This window comes from Gracilinanus agilis, chromosome 4, assembly GCF_016433145.1.
Source record: "Gracilinanus agilis isolate LMUSP501 chromosome 4, AgileGrace, whole genome shotgun sequence".
Lineage (NCBI taxonomy): Eukaryota > Metazoa > Chordata > Mammalia > Didelphimorphia > Didelphidae > Gracilinanus > Gracilinanus agilis.
The window spans coordinates 515,504,619-515,523,013 of NC_058133.1; the positions used below are offsets into that span (position 1 = coordinate 515,504,619).

The following is an 18,395-nucleotide window of genomic DNA, read 5'->3' on the forward strand; positions in this document are numbered from 1 at the left end:
TTCCTGAGTTCAAATCTGTCCTCAGACACTTTCTAGCTGTGCGACTCCAAGCAAGTCACTTAACCTTGTTTGCCCCAGTTTTCTCATCTGTAAGATGGAGAAGGAAAGAATGAATCACTCCAATATCTTTGCCAAGAAAACCACAGATGAAGCCACAAAGAGTCACAAAGTCACAAAGAGACATGATTAAAAAATGGCAATGTGGGGCAGCTGGGTAGCTCAGTGCATTGAGAACCAGGCCTAGAGAGATGGGAGGTCCTGGGTTCAAATCCGGCCTCAGACACTTCCCAGCTGTGTGACCCTGGGCAAGTCACTTGACCCCCATGGCCTACCCTTACCACTCTTCTGCCTGGGAACCAATACACAGTATTGACTCCAAGATGGAAGGTGAGGGTTTAAAAACAAATGGCAATGAAAACCCAGAACAATAGTACAGATGAGGCCTGACCAGGGCAGAGGTAGACTATACTTCTCTTTATGTATTGTAGGAGGGCATTGGCATTTTTAGCTGCCACACCACATCACTGACCCCTGGGCACCTTCAGTTCTCTGGGTCATTTTTTTTTAGTATTTTTTTTAAACCCTTGTACTTCGGTGTATTGTCTCATAGGTGGAAGATTGGTAAGGGTGGGCAATGGGGGTCAAGTGACTTGCCCAGGGTCACACAGCTGGGAAGTGGCTGAGGTCGGGTTTGAACCTAGGACCTCCTGTCTCTAGGCCTGACTCTCACTCCACTGAGCTACCCAGCTGCCCCCTCTGGGTCATTTTTCAGACAAATAGCTGCTCTCTGTCCCAGCCTCTCCTCTTTGGCATTGACAAAGTTGATTTTTTGAGCCCGCATATAAGACTTTACATTTATCCTTGTTCCATTTCATCTTCCCAGTTTCAACCCCCGTTCTAGCCTCTCAAGGTCCTAATGGCTTCTGATTCCATCATTGAGCACAGTAATTACCTCCCTTTGCTTTTTATCACCTTCCAATTGGATAGACATACCATCTATGACTTTAATGATCAGGAAAAAATATCAGATGTCTCAGAACAAAGATCCAATGCCTGGAGACCTTCCAAACCGAGATAATTAACTCTTTCTAGCCCATCCCTCTCCATGTTCTCAAGAGACTTTTTCAAATGTTTTGCCTATATGTGGAGCAACAGAATTGAATTAAGGGTGCTTTGAGTTGGCTTGTGAAATAGAAACTCCATTTCTGAGCAAAGAAGACCTGAGAAGTTCTCCTGGAGACTAGTAACCCTGCCACAAAAAGGAATTCAGTTTATCCAGCTGGTCTGTCTTTTAAAAAATCCTGGAATTTTTGTTATTTTTTTAAACCCTTACCTTCTATCTTAGAATCAATATTGTGTATTGGTTCCAAGACAGAAGAAAGGCAAAGTTGAGGCAATATGGGATAAGTGACTTGCCCAGGGTCACACAGCTAGTAAGTATCTGAGGTCAGATTTGAACCCAAGTCCTCCTATTTCTAAGCCTGGCTCTCTATCTTCTGAGCCACCTGACTGCCCCACTGGCTCTTTTTAATAATAATTTTTTTTAATTTTCCACTAGCTATAACTTTAGTACAATTTAATAATGATGATGACTTTAATAATAATGACAAGAAACCAGTTATTTAATCAACAAACATTTATTAGGTCTTTAGAATGTGGTACACGGAGTACAGTAAAGGCAAAGAGGACCCCTGTCCTCAAGATGCTTCCATTCTAATGGGGAGAAGACATCCTTATGAGTATGAAGACAGAGGAGATGGTTTGAGCAGCCTGTGGGGCTAGAGAAGGAGCTCCTGCAGAAGGCAGACTCAGAGCTGGGGCTTAAAGCAAGCCAGGAGTTCTAAGAATCATCAATGAGGAGAAGGAAGAGCCCTCCACAGATGAGAGGCGGTTCTGCAAAGGAAGGAGGTGGGAGATAGAATTCCTATGCAATGTTTTCTGGCACATTGGAAGGGCCTTCAGAGGCCAACTCCTCTCAGTCGCTCATTTTACATATGGCGGAACTGAGTCACAGGTAATCACTGTGCTAGGATCATAGGACAATAGATCTGAAGCCAGAAGAGACCTCAAGAGGGCAGCCAGGCTATTGCCCTCCTTTCAAAGACGTGAAAACGGAGACTGAGAGACAACAACCTCCCCCACCCACACAGGGAAGAGAAGCGAGAGAGGGACCTTTGCCACGGCCCCCGGCTCCCACTAGATCTTGGTTTTGAACTCAAGTCTTATGTCTCTGGTCCTCAGTTGTTTCCTGACAAGGTGTGAGTGATCTCTGCAGCCTTGATCCAAGGAAAATAAATGTGGAGGGGAAAATTCAAGCTTTCCCCCAAACTTCACGGGAGTAGAAAGGCTTTGGTGGTTCATGCAAACTAAAATTTAATTAGGAAGGTAAGAAGCCAAAGGTGACTCGGAAAAGTGCTAAAGAAACTGGAATATTGTGAGTGACGCCCTTCTTCAAATGCCTAGTGATTAAAATAGGAAATCCAAGTTTTCTTGGAGGTTTATAACTCACAGAGGGATGGGGTGGTGGGATTGAAGTTGCTGCACAAAGTGGGTTCCAGAAGTGCTTGGGGATACTTCCCTTGGGCTTTGGGGCTTCATTTCCTCAGCTTCTTCATCCATTAAATGGGGACAAGAGCAATATCTAGCACAAAGGGCTGGCTTGGGGATCAAATGAGATGAAATAGGGGGAGTTTTTTGCAAACCTTAAGGCACTAGAAATAGGAAGAAGAAGAATTATTATTATCTGACGTGATGATGATGATGATTAATGACAAGATACGATCCCTGTTAGCAGCGAGCGGAATCCGATAGCCTCGAGTGAAGATGGAGATGATGGGACAGTAAATCCCCTTCCTAGATGGACCTCCCCACAGGGGCTTTATGGCACAAAGGGAAGCAGAGAAGAAGGGAGCTTGCCAACAGGTTCCCAAAAACAAGCCCATGGCCCCAGGAGGAGAATAGCTACAAACCAGCCACAGCCCCCACCAAGGGGCTCTCAGGATTGACACAATTTCATTTGCTTCCCAGTCGGTAGCAGGCCACGGAGATAAAAATAACAGTCTAACTCTATCCAATCCATCTCTACAACTGTTCTAGTTTTCCTAGTTTTAATAATACAGGTGGAGCCATTTGGAACTATTTAAAAATATTGACCTAATCCTAGCACGTGGTGAACCATGGGAAGGTCCCTCTTCATTTCATGCAGCCTTCCTATTCCTTTTCTGTTTTTGCTCCGCAGTCATCTCAGATCCAAATCTTTGTGACCCCACCAGTGGTTTTCTTGACAAAGATATTGGAGTGGTTGGCCATTTCCTCCTCTTAACTCATTTTACAGAGGAGGAAACTGAGGCAAGCAGGGTTAGGTGACTTTTCCAAGGTCACATGGCTAGGAAGTGTCCTGAAACTAGATTTGAACTTAAAACTTCAGTTCTACACTCTGCACTCTATCTGCTGCTCAGGAAACTCCCCCATGACGTTGCCTGACTTAGTGTTTAATTCTTCTGCAAAGATCTGTGCTTCTGCCTCTCTGACACAGAGCTGTCCAAGCAGTGTGAGCCTCACTGTGCCCAGACGCTGGCCTTGTCTTCCTGCACAGAGAGGGATCTTGCCAGAGAGCTTTGGATCTCCATAAGAAACCCAAAGCACATTAACTCCCATTTCATGCTCTGTGATGGGCTGGTTAAGCTGAATCTCATTCTCTGAGGGACACTTTCTCTGATTCGTCTCAGAATGGGGGCAATGGATGGCATCCCCCTATTCTGTGAATTAATGAATGAAAGAGCACTTGATAAACATCTGGGTACCAGGCAGGTCCTGTAATAAGGGCTGCAACCTCAAATATAAAAGCAAAGGCGGTGCCTGCCCTCCAGGAGCTTACATTCTAGTGGGGGAGACAGCACATAGAGCAGAATTTAAGGGGTGCCCATCTGGGACACAAGAAAAGGGATGGGGAAAAGGAGAAACATGACCGCGGCTGACCAGGACCATCAGTACAGTGGACCCACCCGGAGAGGAGTTCAGAGCTGACAGGGCTAAATTCTCCAAGGTATGGTCTCTAGACTGATAGGAATAGAACCAGCTGGGCAGTCAGAGGATGGGGTTCCAATTCCACTTGTGTGACCTTGGAGAGGTCAGCTGGCTTTCTTGGGCCTCAGTTTTATCATCTATAAAATGAGCAGCTTGGATCAGATGGTTTCTGAGGGCTATGTTCCCATGGTCCCCAAGCTTTCCCTCCAGTTCCAATCCCACCCTTACACCAATGGCCTTGAATCTATCTAGCACATGCTCCCTCATTTCTACCTCAAGTGAAGGGGTTGAACCCAGTGATCTCTGAAGCCCCTTCCAGCTCTGCCTTTGGGCCCCTTCAATCTGAAGAGTCAGCGGCACAAGTCCAAAGAGAGTCAAGACTAAGACCCAGCAGATGTGTCTCAATTCAGTTCACATCTGTGTGCCAAGAGGTCTTTAAAATATGCATTTTCATTAGTTTTCTTGTCATGCAAAACGCACTTCCATGTTGTTCATTGTAAGAGCAAAGGAAAAAAGCCTAAATACACCCATGTGAAAGACAATTCTTACAGGTCTTTCTCCAGAGGTGGATGATGGTCCCCATCATGCGTCTATTGGGTAAAATCTGAGGGAAAGTGCTAAGTCTGGAGACATCAATGAACCAATCTTTGGGAAAGAAAGCTTCTGCTTCCCCTTCACTTTCCAGGAGAAATAATAAGCCTCTTGCTGGCCCTGAGTGGCCTTCGTTTTTCCTCCCCTCTCTTTTTCCTTGACTTCTCTCTCTTCTCGCTTCTTTTCTTCCTTCTCCCCTTGGCTTTTTCCTAAAGACTGAAAATCCTGAGGGGGGAGGGTGTACCCTTCTCTGAGCGTAGCTGAGTTGAGTGTTGACTTTGGGTCTTGAACAAGAGCAGGTGGGAGCCAAGGCTGGGGAAGCTCCATCAGGGGAGGCAGCAGCTGCATTTTCAACCCAGACCAACCTACGCATCTAAAACTCTCCCAGCGCACATCCCTCAACATCACACTAATGCTACATTGATTCTGGAAGAAATAAAAGTTCCATGAGAACCACCCTTCATCTGAGGCCCCCATAAGCCGTGGAGGAGCTAGGGCTAAGGGTGACTCTTTTTTCTTGGAGTGGCCAAACCATCGGAGCTCCAATGAGGCAAATGACTACAATAAAATAGCCCATAGAAAGAGCAAAGCAACTATTTTCACATGCCGCAAGGGTGAATGGTGGTAGATGGAGATGCATCTTTGCTGCCCATAAATGCTCCAGTTAGATGTGTTATGGGAAAGGTCCCTGAAATTGGCTTCAGGAACCCGGAACCCAAATGGGTGTCTTAAGGGATTCAGTGCTGACAATACCCAGGAGTCTCAGTCTGCGGGTGGCTCTCCTATTCACCCCATGGCCACCCCAGCCAAGGCGGCTGGTACAGTCACTCTTGGTACCAATTCATCATCTCCCGGGTATAGGCTCCTTGGGAGACCCAAGGCTTAGCTAGGAAGTGGTTCCTGCCCTCGTGGAACTTATACTATCTTGCAAAAAGAAAACCAGCAGTAGCGTTATTATTCATTCATTCATACATTTATATTATATATTTAATATTGTATATTATAATAAATTTATTTATATAATGTTTTCCAGTGGGCGAAACACTTTCCAATAACATCTCATTTTATCATCATGACAATCATGGGAGGTGACTATGATTATCCTCCCCACTTTACAGATGAGGAAACGGAGGCAGGCAGCGAGTAAGTGACTCATCCATGGTCACACAGCTCATGTCTGAGGGGGCCACGTCTAACCACGCCTGTGGAAGGCACACAAAGTATACCTCTAAATAGCGTCTCCTCTGGGACTAGTTACTTGTGCTAGAAAAAAACTCAGATAACAAAGTGAACCAGAAGTTCCTGTGTCTAACTCTCATTCCAAGGTCAGCCATTGGACAGTTTTAAGAAGAATTTCACTTATCAAAGTCCTAAAACTCTACAGGAGAGGCTTCAGGGAGGAAGTGCCAGGGCTTCCATTTTCCCTCCCATTTTGATCTATGGTGTGTGCCAGCCCATCCCAGCCTTTGGCTGGGTCTTTCCTCTCTACTTTGGAGCCACGATCATCTGTAGGAACGTGTTTGTTCTCCCTCCCACTCCCTTAGACTGTAAACCCCCTTGAGGAGAAGGTCTGCTCTAATGGTTTTTAAAATAATAATAATAATAATAATAACTACCATTTATCTAGCACTTCCTATCTGCCAGGCACCATGCTAAGTCCTTTGCAGTTGTCTCTTTTGAGTCTCCCAGGAACCCTGGGAAGTAAATGCCAATTTTATCCCCATTTTACAGATGAGGAAATAAAGGCAAACAGAGACGAAGTGACTTGCTGAGAGTCCCACAGCTAGGCTGCGTCAGGGGTAAGACTCAGGGATCTTCATGAAATAAAAGGCACCTTTCGCTGAAAGATTCTTCTCCCAAGTTAGACAGAATGAGAGCCAGCCTTTACCCAGAAAGAAGGGGGGACCCAGCACAAGAAAACCTAGCGTTTACTTTGTCTTTCCTCTCCTATATGAGACATTCTCCATTCAGCTGCTAGTTGTCCAGTTCCCACCAGGCACTGGATCCAGGCCTTCCGGCACTTTATCTTCAATGCAAACTCAGCATTCGCTGCTATCTTGTTTCATCTAAATTAGACATTTCCGAAATGGTCCAGGAACCATTTTCTCAAGGAGTCGATATTCCCAAAGTGGAGCCCCTCCCCTCCAGGTGCCCAGACCGAGCTCTTTATCAGACCCCATCCTTTCTTCCCCAAGTTGAGTTGCTCTTCTCTATTCTGGGACTTGGAGGCTTTCCTCATACATTTGGTGGGGCGTCTCCAACTGGACTCGGCATTCTCAGCTCCCAAAATCAATTGTGGAGAATAAATGTTCCCTGCTTGCCTATCAAGTGGCATCATGAAATGGATAAAGCCCCAGCAGAAGGGTTCAAGGTCTCTGGGAAGACCCTTTGGGCCTCGTACCCCTCAAGGGCAGTCTAGTGCAGCTCATGGATCCCTTCTCAGAGTCACAGTTTTTTAATCAAATGAAATAAAATCCACACAATGACAAAAAAAAAAAGGCTAGTATGAATGGCATGCAGTCAGCACCCATTTATTTAAAAAGTCACAGGTTCAAATCTGGCCTCAGACACTTCCCAGCTGTGTGACCCTGGGCAAGTCACTTGACCCCCATTGCCTACCCTTACCACTCTTTCACCTATAAGTCAATACGCAGAAGTTAAGGGTTTAAAATTTAAAAAAAAAAAGTCACACACGAGGGGCAGCTGGGTAGCTCAGTGGATTGAGAGTCAGGCCTAGAGACGGGAGGTCCTGGGTTCAAATCCAGCCTCAGACACTTCCCAGCTGTGTGACCCTGGGCAAGTCACTTGACCCCCATTGCCTACCTTACCACTCTTCCACCTAGGAGCCAATACACAGAAGTTAAGGGTTTACAAAAAAAGTGACACACATGATGGGAAGAGCTCCTGCTCCAGGGAGGGTTTGTGAACAAGGGGATGTCGATGGGGCGGGGTGCCCATGTTAGTGAGGTCCTAGACTCGTGGGAAGCCTAGAACCCTTTCCTCTTCACGGCAGCAGATGCACACTAGTTGGCACTGAGGAATGCATTTTTCTTTGCAGATTGAAGAGGATGAAAAATGGAAAATGTCACCCAGTCACTTCATCCCGGACATGCAAGATGGAAGCAATAAGTACAAAGGTCAATACAAATAAGAAAATGAGCATCAGAGTTGTCCAGTTGTTCATTCCACTGGACTCTGTTAATGCATAAACAATGTGAGAATTTAGCACATGGTACATGTATTGAAATAATTTAGGACTCAACGTGTGTATCGAAGCCAAGATAAATACTTCCTAGCCATGGAGAGAAAGTTTATCATGCCTTTAATCTTAAAGAATAACAAAACCAGTTTGATATGTGTTTTTCACAACTGTTTTTTAACCCTTACCTTCCATCTTGGAATTAATACCAAGTATTGGTTCCAAGGCAGAAGAGAAGTAAGAGGTTGACAACTGAGGTTAAATGACTTACCCAGGGTCACACAGCTAGGAAATGTCTGAGGCTAGATTTGAACCCAGGACCGCTTATCTGTAGATCTGGCTTTCTATCCACTGAGCCACTTAGCTGCCCCTTCTACAACAATTTTTTTAGATTTTTATTTTGAATATTTTCCCCTAGTTACATAGTGTTCTTTCCCTCTCCCCCCTAATCCCCCTTAGCCGATGCACAATTCCACTGGGTTTTACGTGTATCATTGATCAAGGCCTAATTCCATCTTATTGATAGTTGGACTAAAGTCTACAACAATTTTTAATGAAAAAAATAGTTTCTACACACAAAATGGTCAATGCCACTTAATTATTGAATCTTTGATCCCCCCCCTCTACATTTTTCATTCATACACAACTTTGTTTAGGCATTTTTCCTTCTACGTTCTTGTCAATTTATATACTACCCATGTGGTTTTACTTTCTTTGGTCCTCATTACTTCACGAATCTTTCTCAGTTACTTCATATTTGCTATATCATTTTAATTGCATTGTGCTATTACATTAATATGCCATAGGTCATTTGGCCACTCACCAATCATTGGATATATAGGTTTCTCCAGTCATTTATAATTAAAAACAGTGCTTCTATATCTATCTTAGAACAAAGAGATATTTTTCTTTATAGTAATGCTTTTAATTGTGCATTCCCAATAATGAGATTGTTGGAGGAAAGGTAAGTGTAATAGTTTTTGTGAACTCTGTTGTGCACTGCTGGATTGTTCTTCAAAAGACTTTGCCATTCCACCATCAATGTATATGTACCTGTTTCTCCACAATCTGCCTCGTGTTTTTTTTTTGTTATATATAAATGTTTTGCCAATATGATGAGTATGAAGTTATATATTAGAATCATCTTCATTTCAAGTTTTCTGATTGAGACTGAATATTTCCCAACATAGCAGTAGGTCTTTAGTAAAATACCCCAGGGATATTTTATTGGCCCTTACTGTTTAACAATTATATTGATGACTTTGATCAAGATTAAAATGGGACACTCACCAGATTGGGAGATGCCACAAATCTGGAAGCAACAACTAACACCCTGATTGAGAGAGGTTGGATCCAAAAGGATTTTGATAGATTGGGAATTGGACTGAATTCAACAACATGAAATTCAGAAGGGATAAAAGCAAAGTCTTTAACAGGGAAGGCATAGATAGACACCCATTCTTATGAAAAGAATCAACAGGTTTGGAACTTCATGTTTCATATGAGTCAATAGTAGCTAGTGTGTGGTCTTGGGCTACATGAAATGAGGCTCAGCCTTTAAGAATAACAAGTGGATGGATGGTCCCATCATCCTCTGTCCTGGTCAGACTTTATCTGGAGTCTTGTTTTCATTCTCTCAGAATCATTGTTTAAGAAGGATTTTGTTCTCCCCAGCTGTGTGACCCAAGAAAATTATTTAACCCCCATTGCCTAGCCCTTACCATTCTTCTGCCTTGGAACCAATATGCAGTATTGATTCTACGATGGAGGGTACAGGTTTAAAAAGACGGGAGAGTGTCCAGAGGAGGGCCACCAGGATAGAGAAGGACCTTGAGCCCAGGAAATAAGAGAGTCATTTGATAGAAGCTGACATGGTTCAAATGGAAAAAAGAAACCTCAGGAGGACATGATTGTAATAGCTGTCTCCAACTATTTATAGGGTTGTGGTGTGCAGGAGGAATTTGTTGTTGCTGTTCAGTTGTTTCTGTCATGTCTGATTCTTCATTTGGGGATTTTCTAAAGATAGTGGAGTGGTTTGTCATTTCCTTCTCTAGCTCATTTTACAAATGGGGAAACTGAGACCAGCAGAATTAAGGGACTTACCCAGAGTTACCCGAATATTAAGCATCTCAATCTGGATTTGAACTCAGGAAGAGGAGTCTTCCTAACTTCAAATCCTGGCATGCTATCCACCACCACCTGGATGCCCATGCAGGAAGGATGAGATTTGTTCTGTTTAGCCCCAGAGGTCAGAACCATGAACAATGTTTAGAATTTGAAAAGAATTTAGACTCAATGGCAGAAAAAACTTCCTTTCCAGGTGAGGTGTCCCAAAGTCATGAGGCGGTAGGTTGTCTTCAGACAGAGGCTAGAGGATTACTTTTTGGTCCTGTTATAGCAAAGACTCCCATAGTGTATATGTTGGCAGCAGGTCTGATGAAGCCCCCTTTAACCCTGAGTTCTGCAATTCTCTTTTTTTTTTCCTTAAGAAAATCTGACAAATATCTCTACCCTCTCTGCTTATAGCCACTGACTTCTATAGGTTAAAGTGGATGTAGTGTTGGGTGGAATCTAGAAGATGAGTTCAAATCCTGCCTGTCTTATACCTAATAGTGGGCAACCCCAGGAAAAGACGCTTTATTCTTTGGAGAGATCCTTAGCACTTAATTCTAAAGTCACAACAGTCTCACTGACTCTTTTATCCAAAGCCATAGATGTTGTTGGGAAAGTGAAATAATTTTAATCGTTAAGTTCTCATCCATTTATTGCAAATTATCTTTCCCAACTTGTTATTTTTCTTTCTTATCTTGATTATATTTGGACAAATTTGCTTATAATTGAATCTACCTACCAATAATTTATCATATTTTTATTAGATGCAAATAGGTTTCTCCTTCCACAATCAAAATAAAGGTATTATTCCATTTTCTTCTTCTTTTTTTTTAAAATCCCTTACCTTCTATCTTGGAGTCAATACTGTGTATTGGTTCCAAGGCAGAAGAGTGGTAAGGGTTGGGCAATGGGGGGGGGGGTCAAGTGACTTGCCCAGGGTCACACAGCTGGGAAGTGTCTGAGGCCAGATTTGAACCTAGGTCCTCCCGTCTCTAGGCCTAGCTCTCAAACCGCTGAGCTACCCAGCTGCCCCCTCCATTTTCTTCTTAATTTTTCTTTATAGACGGCTTGTTCCATGATCCAGCTGCCTTTACTAGTAGCATATTTTTAGTAGCCCACTTCACTCTTAGTAGCATACAATAGTACACATTTTTCTAGGTTTATTGTATATGCTGAAACTTTAGTGAACTTATTCGTAGTTTCCATTTTGTTGTGGCCACTGGTATCAAAAGGATATTTTTTGTTGATTTGAAGAAAGATTTCTCTCTCCTAGATTTTAGTGTTTTTTTGAAGAATTGGTGAGATGTTTTCTCAAAGGTCTTTGGTGCTTTAACTAGTCTAATTCTTGGCGAACTTTCCCACCTTAATGGATTATTGTTGAAAATCCTTTTGCTGATGCAAAGAGCAATCTCTTCCTGCTTTCCCTGTTATGCGATTCTAGTCCAATACTTTCCTTTCCCTCTTTTAGTTAGCATTTGCCATACATGGTACAACATTGGTCTTTCAAGAGAATGGAGAGTTTTGGATCACACCTCTGGAAAGGCATCCCCCATGTCCTGCAGCCAAAGATGGGAGGGACAAATAACATACTGGGAGTTCGAGTTGGGATCCATAAAGACAGTGACAGAAATCGGTATCAGGCTGAATCGAATTCGATGAAATTTAATAGAAGCAAATGGAAATTTATTAAGTTACATATTAATTTAATTTAATAGGAAGAAAGGCTTATACTTGGGTTCAAAAAAACTCAAGTTCAGAGTGGCGAAGGCTCGCTTAGTTAGATCCTTTGTAGAGTGCTGTGTTCAGTCCTTAAGGAGGACAGTAAATGTCTCTAAGAAATGGCGACCATCAATCAGTCTCCTTTCATTCCTTTCCCATTTTTTCAGACTCGACAACTTGTTCCAGAAGGGTTTATCGGGAATCTTAACGTTCCACATGTTCTTTCTTGCCACTTTTATTCCAACCCTGAATTGGTATTTATTCCTACCTTTGCACTGAAACGTTGATGGTCTGCAGCTCCAGATAGCCCTGACTCTGAAATGGTTCCCATTACGGTAACCACCCATTTCCTGGAGCCCAACTCAATCATTTGTGATTTTTGGAGCTCGCCACGGCCCCTGCTTACTCTTGATTCGAAAGAAGTGTCTGCGGCATGCACATGTAAGGCTGCCTTGACCTTTTTCTTTTCTTCATTCCAAAGCGTGCTTTCAAATGTCTTTTTTACCCTCTTCTCCTTTGTCCTTCACCACTCTGAACTTGAGTTTTTTTATATTATAAATATAAATTTTATAATAGAAGCTCCCAAGGGCAGAGATGGTTTCATCTTTGTCTCTGTATCCCCAGTGGCTAGCAGAATGCTTGGCGCACAGTAGGCAACTTTCATCGATATTTGGTGAGTTGGACTTAGAAGAAGCACAGAGACTCTTTTCCTAAAGTTGAATTATTCTTGTGCTCTTGACGTACATTCGTGACTGCTAAAAACTGCTTTATGAGCCAAACAACCCTGGAAAGAAAATTATATTATTGTCTCCATTTTACAAATGAGAAAAGTGAAGAATACGATGAGTGACCCACCCTGGGTCATAGAACTAAGTAAGTGTCTGAGGCAGGATTTGAACTTCAGGTCTTCCTAACTTCAAGCCCAATGTTCTATCCATTGCCCCAGTTAGCTGCCTTTAGTAGAAGATGTTATCGTATCCAAATGAAATGGTAGGAAGTTGGAGACCGAGGACTAGGGTTTGGATTGAAAGAACTCAAGCTAGAGGCTTCATGGTACCATGGAAAGCAGCCAGAGGACCGAGACCCAAGTCTTCCTTCTAACACATTACCTTGGGGTAATTGCTTCCTTGTGCCTCAGTTTCCCCATCTTTAAAACTAGGGGATTGATCTAGAAGACCTCTGGGGGTCCATCTCGATCCAAATCTATGATCCTGAGACATGAGAAGGAGACAAGGCTGGTTCTAAAGCATGACAGATCCTCTGGATGACATGGCGTAGTCACCTCATTCTCTGCCTTCTTGCTCCATCAATAACACTCCTAGAGATTCCAGCTGGTTCCCCCTCCCCAGCTACCAAACGTGCCTTCATAAACTGTATATTTGCTGAGGTGTAAATTCTGATAACACCTCAGTTAGTAATATTTGGACCTTTGAAATCCAACGTCACATGGGTCCACTGAGGAAACCGAGGCACAAAGTGGCCTCAGTGAGCAATGTTTAGCTCACAGGAAGGAAGTGAAATATAAGAAGAAAAACCCCATCACTTGAAAGCAGATGCAGAGCTCCACAAATCCGTACGTGCAGATGAGCTCCAACGGGCTAAATTTAGCAGAGAGCTCAGCATGGCCTTTTGAGAGAACTTGAGACACCCTGTTTGAAGCTACAGCTCATGCCAGCTCTCCTCCCTGGAGCCCGGAGCTCAAGAACCGGGAATGGGAGCCAGGGTTGGGATGGTTCTCCAAGTAGCCCGATGGATCACCCCAGGGAACTCTGTGTCCTCCCCAACCAGGGACCCCCGGAGATAGTCCCTGACGTTTCTTTCCCCGTATTGACGTTGAGGCCAGAGCCCGACGTTCTCCTCCCTCTTTGTTTCGAGGGGATGTTCCCTTCGGGCGGCCCCCTAGAAGCCTCCCCACTTACGGGAAAGAAACCACAAGCGAACAGTTGTGAATGCTTTTCACTTCCTGCAGAACACCTTTCCATAAGCAGCCAACCTAGCTTGGGAGGAAAAAACATCACCCCAGATGGTCTACACTGGTCTCTCCCATTCTAATTAGCAGCACATCCAGATAATTAAATGAGCCCCCAAATAGAGGCAACATTATGTGTGCAAGCCAGGAAAAGCAACAGCCCCAGGGTGAGGGAGAAATCAAATCAGCAAAGCCCTAACAGTCTTTCCAGGAAAACGGAAAGAAACGGCACCCATTGGCCCGTCCTCTTTGGGTTTCAGGATTGCTCCTGGGGACTGGCAGTGCTGGAAGCCGGAACTCATGGATGGCATTTTAATTCCATGTCAAAGCTATGTGCAAGTGATTTTTCATGTAAGAATATGCAAAAAAAGCTTTGATTTCTTTGGGGAAAACATTCAAATAAAATTGCAACATAGGACCCAAGGAGCCGGATTCAAGAGCTGACTCTACTCTTTACTGCCTATGAGATCTTAGAATCAGCATGGAAAGAAGGGCATTGACCAAGGAGTCAAAAGACTGGGGTTCAAATCTTGCCTCTGATGCTTATTATCTGTGACCCTAAAGAGGTCACTTGACCTTCATGGGCCTCAGTTTCCTCATCTATAAAATGAGGTTAGACCAGATGGTGTCTGACATTTGTTCCAACTCTAAATCTATGATTCTAGAATCCTTGGGTGCTACCTTTGTGATCCTGGATAATTCAATTCCCTGAGCCTCAGTTTTCTCATCTATAAAATGGGGTTAGACCAGATGGTGTCTGACATTTGTTCTGACTCTAAATCTATGCTTCTAGAATCCTTGGATGCTACCTTTGTGATCTTGGATAATTCACTTTCCTGAGCCTCAGTTTCCTTATCTATAAAAGAACTAGATGGCCTCCAAAGTCCCTTCCATCTCCGCATCTATGCTCTTATTATTTTAGCCAGGTCCCTCCATGTCACTGGGTCTCAGCTTCCTCATCTACATCAGGAGTTTCCAAATGCTTTGGTTGCTGACCCTCCTGAAGTATGTTACTTTATGTATTTGTAACTTACAGAAACTACGGTGCTAATAATCAATCTACATCAGTGATTCCCAAAGTGGGTGCCACTGCCCCCTGGTGGGTGCTGCAGCGATCCAGGAAGGCGGTGATGGCCACACTTTTTTTGTATTACATTCTATTCTGAGTTCAATGAATAGTTTCATAATTTCCAGGGGGCGCTAAGTAATATTTTTTTCTGGAAAGGGGGCGGAAGGCCAAAAAAGTTTGGGAACCACTGAACTACATTATCAAACCCTTTTAAAAGTATCAAATAAACATGAAATAACGTTTGACCACAGAGTCAGTAGGGAGTTATTGAAGTTTATAGACTAGGAGAGTGACATAAGTAGACTCATGCTTTAGGAAGATCTCTTTGATCTCTCAATGGAGTATGGATTGGAATCAGGAGTGGCTTCAGGCAGGGCGATCAGACAGGAGGGGATGTTAGTAGTCCAGGGAAGAGGTGATGAGGGTCAGAATGAGGGCAGAGGCTATGTGAGTAGAGAAAATGAGTTGAATGTGAGAAATAGAGCAGAGGTAGAAACAGTGAAAGGTGACAACCTATTGGACTGTGGGATGAGAGAGAGTGACAAGTCAAAGATGAGCCTGGGCACTAGGAAGGGTGCTGGTGCCCTCTGAGGGAATATGGAAGAAGGATGGGCTTGCGGTGAAAGGATGTAATTCTATCTGCATTGCCCAGCACAAACCTACCATGGCTGCCCCTCCAGTGGGTCTCATTCCATCGCACCCAAAGCAAAAAGGGGAAAGGCGGGGTGCCTACTCCCCAGACCCCACTGGGATGCAATTCCAGCCCAGATTCTCAGACTCCAGAGCCACGGCGCTGAGGAAATTTCCAGGCAGACAAAGCTGGAGTCTCTGTTCACAAATTTACCAAAGACCTGCTTGGTATACTTGTCCTGTGGTTCAGGATCAGAGCAAGAGGATCCCTTGGTCCAGCCCTGAGATTCACCCATCAGACATTGCAGGATGCTGGGTGCTGCCTGAGCTACAGGAAAACAAGACATAGCCCCTGCCTTCCAAGAACCTTGGACCGATGAGGCTCTCTAGGAGCCTAAGTCTCTAGAGAAGACTTAGATGGAACAAATGCCAGTCCCAAATCCATCATTTTTCAAACAAGGAAACTGAGGCTCAAAGAAGCAAACCCAGGCAGTAAGTGACATGAGGAAGACTTGAACTCTGGTCTTTTGACTTCAAATATGAAGGAAAATCTCAAATATGCCACATTCAGAAATGAAAACATCATGAAAACACCTTTTACAACTGCGAAGATTATTTCAAAACCATTTTCAAAATCTGTAATAGAATTGTGGCCCATTCAAAGAATTCCTAAGCTTTGGTTTTATAGTATTGAAACCATTTAGTTGGTGATTTTTCTAAAACCTAATGCTTGGGGGGGGGGAGCGATTTATAAGATAATAAGGATTTTTTAAGGGGAAAAAAAGCATGTAGTTTAAGGGTTTTGTTTGGTTGTTTTTTTTTTCAAGAAAAGGGAAAATATTGTGGTTTTAGACTCTGGCTGGCCAGCCCAATGCCCGATGACCGATCCAGGAAAGCTTAAAATTCTGATGCTGCTTCTAGAACATGTCTTTCCCTCAAGGCGGAAATTCCAGGCTGGAGCAGCCCTGGAGGGGGTCACTTTTAATGAGCTCAGTCAAGTTTTCCCCTTCTGTGTGTAACATGGCATGGGTCACATCCTTTGACAGGTCTGAAGTAATTTAAAGAAACGAAGGCCTTTTCCTCAAGGTCCTTCCCCTATAATCAAAGCTCCTCTTTCTCCCCTTTCTTTTAGCCTTTTGAGTTTAGAACAGAGAAATTCCGACCTGAAAGAAAACGTGAAACTTCCATTGCCTAATTTTAAACATGATTAGGATGAGGATGAACGCTCGGCTGTAAGAGAAGGATGGGCGATCATTAACTGTGTTTTAAAAAAAAAAAAAAAAAAAAAAAAAAGGAAGAAGACATCGCCAGCAAGCTTCCTGGTGTCCTTTGGAGGCTCAAGTCAGCTTCTCAAATTTGTGAGTGCCCAGAGACACCCTAGAGGCTCCTGAGGAGGGTTTGGGATGAAAAGGCTCCCGAAGAAAGCATCCATTTGAATGACCTCAAACCCTGCCAACAGCCGCTTGGTAGATGAAGCGCGATGGGGCGCCAACCTGGAGAATACTGCAGTGTTACATGTGGCGATTTTCAATATCAAGATGGCGAAGCCAAATCAATTCAGCCAGTGAGCCTCTGTTCCATTTGCCCTTCGCCATCTTGTTTCTTAAAAACATTTTCCCTCCTCTTGGTTCATTTTTCTCTAGAAAATATATTGTTTCCTAAGAAAGCCAAGATGCTTGCTTTATTTTCTCATAGTGGTTATGGGTTTGTTCTTTGTATTAATTTCTTGTTTTAGCATTACCCACGTTTGCCCCTCTATCCTTCCTCATCTCCCAGAGTCACCCATTTCTCATAACCAGAAAGGAGGAGGAATATTTCAGAAGAACTAGCCAAACAGAGCAGAACAGTCCGATGTTTTCTGCAGCATCCCACACCCATAATCTGCCACCTCTATGTAAAGGTCGGGAGAGACCTTCTCATATCTTTTAAGAGACAGCTAGGGACACAGTGGACGGAGTGCTGGACCTACAGTTGGGAAGACCTGAGTTCAAATCTGATCTCAAATACTAGCTGTGTATTCTTGGACAAGTCACTTAACCTCCAGTTGCCTCAGTTGACTCATCTACAAAATGGGGATAATAAGAGCACCTACCTTCTTGAGCTGTTGTGAGGATAATGATTGCAAAGTGCTTAGCACAGTGCTTGGCACATAGTAAGTGCCATATAAATGTTAGCTATATTATTAATCCTTATCTATAGTCCCCTACCTCAACAAAAAGAATGAGAGGTACCTTCTCAGATCTTCTATGAGGTGGTTAGAGGTGTGGTAAATAGAGTGTTGGATCTGGAGTTGGGAAGACCTGAGTTCAAATCTGGCCTTAGATACTTACTAGCTGTGTGACCTTGGGCAAATCACCTAACTTTGATCTGCCTCAGCTTTCTCACCTGTAAAATGGGGAAGAGAGGCTAGTGGAGCTGCTGGGCATGTAACAGAAACTTACACCCCATCTCTCCTTAATGGCTTTTCTTCCGCAAAGATGAAGAGGAGGTTAAGGGATTCAAGTTATAAATCTATGGAAAAAGCAAGCGAACCATACATAAGAAAGTGGCAGAAAGATGTAAGGAAAATGAAATCACTAAAGAATTCCTCTGTACCTGGAGAACTTGCCAGATCTAGAGGAAAAAACCTAATAGCTGTAACTTACTTCAGAGTCCCATCCACAGCAGGATGTATATATAGGAATTAAATTGTAATGGTTTGACTAAAATATATGAAAATTATAAATAATGTGGTAGTCACTAATTTAATTGCTCAAAGTCAAAATGACCTTTAATCGCTTTTATTTACAAAAGAAGTGAAAAGAGTGAAAGTAGAGAAATACAAAAGGGTAGAGAAGACATTAGCCCTATCTAACTAAATATTGCTCCGGTGCTCAACTCAGCCAGGACTTATTGACCTTCAACCAGAATTAAACTCTCTCCAGAAGACAGGAAGGGAAAGCCAGCTCTCCACTCACCCAAGTTCCCTCCAAGAGGCAAGTCAAGATGTTGACTCGGGCTGAAAGTGACTCCTGAGGCCAACCTTCTTCTTGAAGCCGACTTCCTTCTTGGAGTCGATGGATCTTAAAGGGAAAGATGGT

The 18,395-nt window shown here is 43.5% G+C and overlaps 1 protein-coding gene across 1 annotated transcript in view; it reads left to right on the forward strand.

Annotated features, from left to right (window-relative positions):
- The window catches only part of IQCA1 (IQ motif containing with AAA domain 1), a 266,158-nt gene that overhangs the window by 165,087 nt on the left and 82,676 nt on the right, over positions 1 to 18,395 (forward strand). Inside the window, exon 12 of the mRNA XM_044675690.1 lies at positions 7,676 to 7,754. Within this exon, the coding sequence (XP_044531625.1) occupies positions 7,676 to 7,754 (79 nt within the window). The remainder of the gene's footprint in view (positions 1 to 7,675; positions 7,755 to 18,395) is intronic.